Source organism: Quercus lobata, chromosome 9, assembly GCF_001633185.2.
Source record: "Quercus lobata isolate SW786 chromosome 9, ValleyOak3.0 Primary Assembly, whole genome shotgun sequence".
Taxonomy (NCBI): Eukaryota; Viridiplantae; Streptophyta; class Magnoliopsida; order Fagales; family Fagaceae; genus Quercus; species Quercus lobata.
The window spans coordinates 14,203,423-14,211,282 of NC_044912.1; the positions used below are offsets into that span (position 1 = coordinate 14,203,423).

At 37.2% G+C, this 7,860-nt stretch overlaps 1 protein-coding gene across 1 annotated transcript; it reads right to left on the bottom strand.

Moving 5' to 3' along the window:
* Positions 1–1,305: 1,305 nt before the first annotated feature.
* On the bottom strand, positions 1,306–4,900 carry LOC115959893 (low-temperature-induced 65 kDa protein-like). Its single transcript, XM_031078540.1, has 5 exons — positions 4,777–4,900; positions 4,470–4,694; positions 3,591–4,049; positions 2,108–3,070; positions 1,306–1,642 (listed from the first exon to the last, which is right to left on the bottom strand). Exons 1-5 carry the CDS (start codon positions 4,853–4,855, stop codon positions 1,548–1,550), a joined length of 1,821 nt encoding a protein of 606 aa, XP_030934400.1. The 5' UTR covers positions 4,856–4,900; the 3' UTR covers positions 1,306–1,547.
* Positions 4,901–7,860: the final 2,960 nt, after the last annotated feature.

The following is a 7,860-nucleotide window of genomic DNA, read 5'->3' on the forward strand; positions in this document are numbered from 1 at the left end:
AGATTTTCACAATGTGAGAGAAAATATGCATATATATGATAATACCTTATAGTTGTTTTTCCAGAAAAAAAAGACTACTACTAAACTTCATAACTTATAATTTCAAAGATTAATAATTGTGAATATATAATAATAGCAAAAATAGAATTCAAACACTATAAATTTGGTCAATTGTCATTTTATACCACTAAGTTTAAATATTGTCACTTAGTCCATTAACTTTGACAACATAATCATTTTTGTCATTTCCTCCATTGTCATTAAGGGTCTGTTTGGATACAACTTATTTTTGCTGAAATTGAAAACTGAAAACTGAAAACACTGTAGCAAAATAATTTTTAAATGTGTGAATAGTATCGTGGGACCCATTTTTAATTAAAATTTAGGTAAAAAAAGATGTTTGTGGGTCCCGTGAACAGTGCACGGGACCCACAAACAGTGCTATTTCAGACCAATATGTGGCCATCCAAGTGCTAGTGGGTCCCGTGTACTGTGCACGGGACCCACTGGCAGGTTTGTCCCCCACGTGAAACTAACTTCAAGTAAAAAAAAAAAAAAAAAAAGGACAAAACGTGAAGGAGAAAAACGCAACGTGGATAAGTGCAATCCAAACATGCACTAAATAAACCCCATTAAGTGCATGTTTGGATTGCACTTATCCACGTTGCGTTTTTCTCCTTCACGTTTTGTCCTTTTTTTTTTTTTTTTTTTACTTGAAGTTAGTTTCACGTGGGGGACAAACCTGCCAGTGGGTCCCGTGCACAGTACACAGGACCCACTAGCACTTGGATGGCCACATATTGGTCTGAAATAGCACTGTTTGTGGGTCCCGTGCACTGTTCACGGGACCCACAAACATCTTTTTTTACCTAAATTTTAATTAAAAATGGGTCCCACGATACTATTCACACATTTAAAAATTATTTTGCTACAGTGTTTTCAGTTTTTAGTTTTCAGTTTCAGCAAAAATAAGTTGTATCCAAACAGACCCTAAGTCTCTTAAAACAGCGTTGTTCTGTGTTTGTAATATTCAAAAATAGGTTAACCCGAATCTCCCTTCCAATTACAAGTCCTCTCCAAATCAAAGATCAGTAATTTATTGATTATTATTACTTAACTTACATTTGGGCAATGAAAGTGTGGGCAAAGCTCCTTAAAAATATCATAGTCAAACAATAAAACTCTCAAGTCTCATCAAAGCTCTAATAATCACGAATACAAATCCTACAGGAGATTTGTATTCAATAATCACAAGAGATCATATTTGAACAGTATGTGAAGATACATTATTGGCTGAAAGGGAAATATGATCAACGAAATTTGCTAAACTCAACAAACACACGCACAACACTCTCATCAAAATCCACATCTCAATCCGGATTCAGGAGTATTACATGATGCATACACAATTTTACAGAATCCAAGTCCATTCATACATAAACTATAGCTGCTACAACTGCATTGTCCATAAACTTATTAATATTCCATGCACATACCAAACCGTACACTTGATTGAAAAACAGACTTAAAAGATCCAACTCTTCTCATCAGTTGCTCGACTCTTGAAGTCTTCTTCCCTCTGCCGCGTGGCTATTGTATCCTACATTTCCACTAGCAGAATTGGAAATACGCTCACCACCACCTGTAAACATAAGAGGAAATCAAATTATCAAATTAACCAGTTCCAACTCTACTCGGTGTGTTTATCAACCCACACATTGCTTCAATACCCAAGAAGACTAATGTGATTTTTAGAAACACAATTCAAACACACTGATCTTTCTCTCACAATCTTTTTCTACGTCAATCTCTCAAAACCAATTGTCAACAGCTTTATTTGGGTCCACAAACATGTAATTAAGATATCACCGAATTATCAAGTTCAAAAGGAAGTATATGACTAAACTTCACCACTAGAAAATGGAGGGCATTGATTCTTCTGTTAGTGTATATATATCGTCCAGACAAATCACTCATTTCATTCATGTTTTAAATGTGGCCCTAAGTTAAAATGTGTACATAGTGCATGAAATTATAGACGTTGCGCATATAAAAAGTGTACAAAATGAGCAAGAAACACGAGAAAAAAAATGTCTCAAATAATTACCATGCGACTGTTGAGGAGCTTGAGATTGAGGATCTCCACTTAAGCCAAACCATGTACCAACAGCACCTCTGAGCCTGTCCACCACACTTCCTTGTGCCTGGTTATCCACAAAACTCTCTTGCATACTTTCCCCACAATTCTCATCCCTCTCTGTCTCCAACCGCCGTGCCACCTCCTCTGACTCCGTCACCTTCCCCATAATAGGCCACTTCTCCGCCTTCTCTGGCTCTTCATTCCGCTTATGCAAAGCATCTGAAATCACTCCAGAAAGCGCCCTATCCTCATCACCAGGCCTCAACTTCTCCATAAAATGGTCCTTCACTGACGCTCCTTTGTCCTGCCCTTCAACCACAGTGGTACTCTCTGATTCAACGACATTCCCAGTAGTACTGTCAGTGCCATAACCATGCACTTTTGACATCACATTACTACCTGCTTCAGCCACCTTCTCATACACTGGGGTCAGTTTCTCTTTCTCAGTAACTGTTGCAGCAATTTTCTTTCCATATTCCACTGGTGAAGCTGATTCTGAAGATGACTTAGTATAATCTCCACTCTCATGAACTTCACTACTCATATTGTTGTCTTTCTCGCCGTATCCAAGCTTAGAAGCAACAACATTCTTTGCGGAGACTGCTTTTTCCGCAATGGCAGAGGTAGCAGAAGAGATTTTCTCAGTGTAACTACTCTGGTTTGAGGGTTTCTCGCATATGTAGTCCTCTGGTTTGTTGGGGTCAAAGCTTTCTGGGAGTTGAGGAGTGTCTCTGATGGATTGGGATTCTGGGGGAACTGGTTCAGGGGAGAACTGGTCATGGCTTCCAGTAGGCAAATTGGTGAACTGATCATGAGTTGTAGTGGTTAAGTTATGGTGTGTTCCAGCAGATTCTGGCTTCGGTTCATCATAGACTTTCATTTTGTCAAATGACTGAAGTAATGGGGTGATTCCTGCAGCTTCCTCAGCGCCTGGTGCAATTGGCATATAATAATTCATTCAGTTAAGAACTTTAATCAAGTTCCCCTAAGCAAAAGCAAATAAATTAACTACTGGAAACACCCTTTACCTGTGATCAAAGGCACACCATGACCAATGTCATTAACAGAGATAGGCACCATCCCATAGAAAACCAAATGACAAATTATTGGTCTCTCGGTTATTAAAAATTCAAAAGAGGGGCAAGGCAGTATATATGATCACTAGGAAAAGAATATATTGTAGTCAAATTTTACAACATTATTGCCTTTGAAGTCCAATTTCATATCAAATTAATAATATACACCCCATTCTTATTACACTAACTTAAATGTTCCTATATTTTTTTTAATTGGATTAAGTTAAAATTTGCCTACTCATAATACGGCACAATGTTATATAAGAGATGAGATTTTAGTACTAATCATTAGGAAAGAGACAGTTTAAAATAAAGAACAATTTCTTGAAAATTTATTATTGCAACTAGTATTGCAGTATAGAAAATGGTCTGACCTGTGCCCGTAGGATCAGTGGCTTTAGTCTGATAATTTGGAGTATAATCTCCAAGTCTGTCCTTAGGCGAATGAGGGTCCTCATCCAAGCCCATTGGTCTTTCCAAATTGACCCTACGCTGTCCCATCCTTCCTTCTTGGCCAGGAACAAAGGTTTTGGTTGGGTCAGTACTGACTTTGGTCCCATTAACTCCAGGAGCAACAGGTGTATTCAGTGGTGCGAGTAGTTCTTCTCCCATGACTGATGTCTTTCCAAAGTTGACCCTAGATTGCCCTGTATTTTCCTCATGCCCAGGCACAGCAAGGACCATAATTGTCTCAGTGACTTTGGTCACGCATCTCTCTTTTGGGGCTATAGGGTCCTCTCTCATGGCTGTTGATCTCTCAATGCTGATCCCAGAGTGCCCTATATTCTCAACTTGGCCAGGGATAGCGCTCCTAACAGAAGCAGACTCAAATGCTGCACATATTCACAATAATTCTACTTTGATTCAATAAAACAATGAAGTAAAAAAAACACACACACACACTTGACATATAGCCTATTCCCAAAGCCATTCTCACATTTTTGTGAACTACGAGATATTCAATTAAAAAAAAATGGACATACAAAATCATAGTCTAAATCATTTAAACTTCCAACTAAAAAATTCCCATTTGTTCACACTTGCATGAATGCATGTGTACTAACTACTAAATCCAAATTCCTAGTGTACTCCTATAGTCCAATTTTCCAATCAAATCCAGTAATTTCAAAGATTAGCAATAAGCAATAGAAAAATTACATGGACCAATGGTTTAATTCCCGTTCTTATTTTGGTAGTTTAATGCATATATATGATTAATTAATTAAAGCAAAACATTCTTGTTGCACCATGACCTTCTGGATCTTCAAACAATTCTTCATCCTCATCATCTTCCTCATAAAGATCATGATCATCGGGAATATGACGCTCATCACGATGATAATCATAATCATGATCGTGGTCATGGTCATGGTTGTGACCATGACCAGTGAGCGTTTCCTTGATCTTCTTGGCCTTTGCCTTCACCTTCCTCAACACTGACTTCTTCTCATGGTGATGCTCATTTTCACCTTCCGCCACTTCCAGAAAAAATTCACAAACACATTAACACAAAAATAAAACAGAGAACACAAAAATTACAAAACTAAACAAAGTACATACGAGGAGGCAGGGCAACATTGTGGGGGTCATGCTCGTAAGTACCATGGCCATGAGGGTGTGATAGTACTTGTGAATCCATAACTGAAAAATTAACTGTTTTTTTGGTCGTTATGCTTATGCTTACTGTGAAATAAACAGATTGTGGAAATGAAGAGACAAATGAAGGAGGTTTATAGGGAGAGCCAAAGGGACAACGCTTTGCCACCTTTGCATGGCTATGTGCCTGTGCCGTTTATCAGTTAAGACACGTGTAGAATCACCGGCACGCCTCTGTTGGTGACACGTCGTACGTACCTATCCACTTCTACAGGTGGCAATGCTGTTTTTTTAGTGGATGATCTTATCGAAAGAGCATGGGGAAACTGTCAAACTGATTTGTGAATTTGTGATTAGAGCATCTCCAGGTGCTTGGCCATCCGGGGATATTAGCTATAATATAGAGAACTTGTGCACTGGATGCTCCAGCGGATTTGGCAAAGTCAGTTTCTTTTTTTGGCTCATAAACAGTAGCCCATCAAGTTGATGGGTTACTGTCCATTCTTTAAATTCTTATTTTCTATTATAATAATTAGGTGTCGAATAAAAAAATATTGGAAGATGTGTAGTTGTTAAAAAAAGAATAAATAAAAAATGAAGAAATAATATTTAAATGAGATAGAGAATGGGATAGAGAGTCTGTTAAAAAGTATATTTGAAAAGTGAGTAGGCAAAAGTTAAATGTCATTGTTCATTAGCCAAACAGTACAAAAAATTGACTAATTTGTTGGAGATGCTCTTAGATTGGTAGCTCCTACTCGTCAGTCATTAGTGAATTGTGTAATTGAGTGAGTACATTTTAGGGTGCAGAGAGGAACACGCGTCTACCAATTATAAACCAATCCAGTCTATGCCCAGTAACGTTTTAACTAAATTTTGTCTATAATATATCGAGATAATGTATTATGATTTGAGTTGTTATTGAGTACTCCAGGAGTATACACACTCCCTCTCACATAGAAATTGGTTCTACCCACCATCAGGTCCACTTTTACGTGAGAAAGAAAAAATATACTCCCGGATTATTCAATAATTTTTCTATGATTTACTTTAGAAATAGTAGAATAGTATGGAGTAATTAATATTATTAAGAATGATTTGGAATAATTGTACTAGAGTGAATTAGGAGTTGTAGTTTGGAGTCTTTGGACACTTTGATATGTGCCGATTGGTGTTTAGGAAGAATGATTTGTTTAGCCACAAATCAACTAAGAAAGATGACTCTCCCAGATGACTTTTTGACAACTTGTTAAAATAGTTAACCATAAGTGATGAACAATACTTTCACACAAACTCATTACATGACAAATAATTTCTGTATGTTATCTGTAGGTTGCAACAGCCTAGTCACCTTACTGATTATCCTTATAAGCAGTGTGGATATGAAACTCTCAAAATTGTACTTTATTTTACTCATAAATATAGAGTAGTGGATATATATATATATATATATCATAAAATAAGAGGAAAATATAACACAAATATTTTTTGCTGCATGTAATGGTGAGAATATAAAATGATAAATTACAAAGTTGGTTTCTATCATTTAAATTAAAAAAACTTGGGTTGGAATGATGAAAAAGTTGGGTAACATATACAATATTTGTATTTTTATTTTTTTTAATTAAGTATATGTTTAGTAGTGATGATAAATCGTAAAAATAAAACGGAAAATAGTGAATTTTTATCATGAATTTATTATTTAAAGTAAGAAAGAAAAAGAAGAAGAAGAAGAAGTAAAGACTATTTAATACTTTCCTTGTTATTAGTATTTTCTCTCTAGTTTGGGAGGAGAAAAAATGGTGGGAGTTGATGAAAATGTAATTAGATGGTGGAGTATTAACAATTATTGTCAGTCATATTAAATTGAAAGTTCAAAAACGTGTAAAAACACCCTTGAACGTTTAGACCCCCAAATTACAACTTAACCAATTTAAGCAATATGTCAAACAACTAGTGTGCGGAAACTTAACATATGCTATAATATGAAATTGGTTAAAAACTATCTAAGCCAATACAAAATAAAATCCACAGCAGATAATAAAAAGGTAAAGATAGAGAGGAAGGAAGATGCAAACACAAAGACAATACGCGATGTGTTATCGAAGAGGAAACCGAAGCCCTCGGCGTAAAACCTCTCCGCCGCCCTCCAAGCGGTAAACAATCCACTAGAAAATACAGTTGGGATACATGGACAGCAATAGACCCTCCAAGCCTAATCTACCCAGTGCACCTAAACCCTCCAAGCTTCTTGCTCCAACGAGGTTGCGCCGAACCTTTTTCTTTTCTAGCTTCCCGGATTCTGCTACTAGACCGTAGCATCAACCAATGAAGATTGGTTCCTTCCTAACTGCTTCCCAGAAATCCAAACAGCTGTCTCACAGTGATGATGATGGTGAGAACCAGGTTTGGTATAATGCCTCTCAAGGATTTGACAATGGAGAGGAAGAGAGATGAGGAATTTGAAGAGACTCAAAGGTATAGATTGTGGGTGAATCAATCTGGTTTTTCTTTAAGGTTTCTCTCTCAAAATTCTCTCTAGAAGCTCTCTTTCAATCGTGGGTAAAAGGGGTATTTATACTGGAGTGGAAGAGGAATGTGAAACGTCAGGTTTAACAAAACAGGGGTGGTTCGCAGCTTGACTAAGTCGCGAGATCCAGTCGCGAGATAACCGTATGGTCAGTTGTCCTGTTTTGTCCTGTAGTGCTCCAGCTAGTATGACTGTTCACCTTCCAGCATGCTTGGCACGTGTGCTGCGTCTGGCAGCTTGCAGCCGCGAGTCACCCGCGAGTCCCAGCCGCGAGTCTCTGTTTTCTTGCACACTCTTGAGCAATCTTCACTCTATCTCACTCACTATCCTTACATCAAACCCACCTAAATACAGGGTTACTAAATGCTGAATTACAAGCAAATTTGGCACGGAATAAAGCCAATAAGATGGTTGAATAAATTCAACCTTACATAAATGTTATTCAACATGTGCTTTGTTATGTAACTTAACACTCTGTTTGTTATGAAGTAAAATATTTTACACATTTTACCATGTTT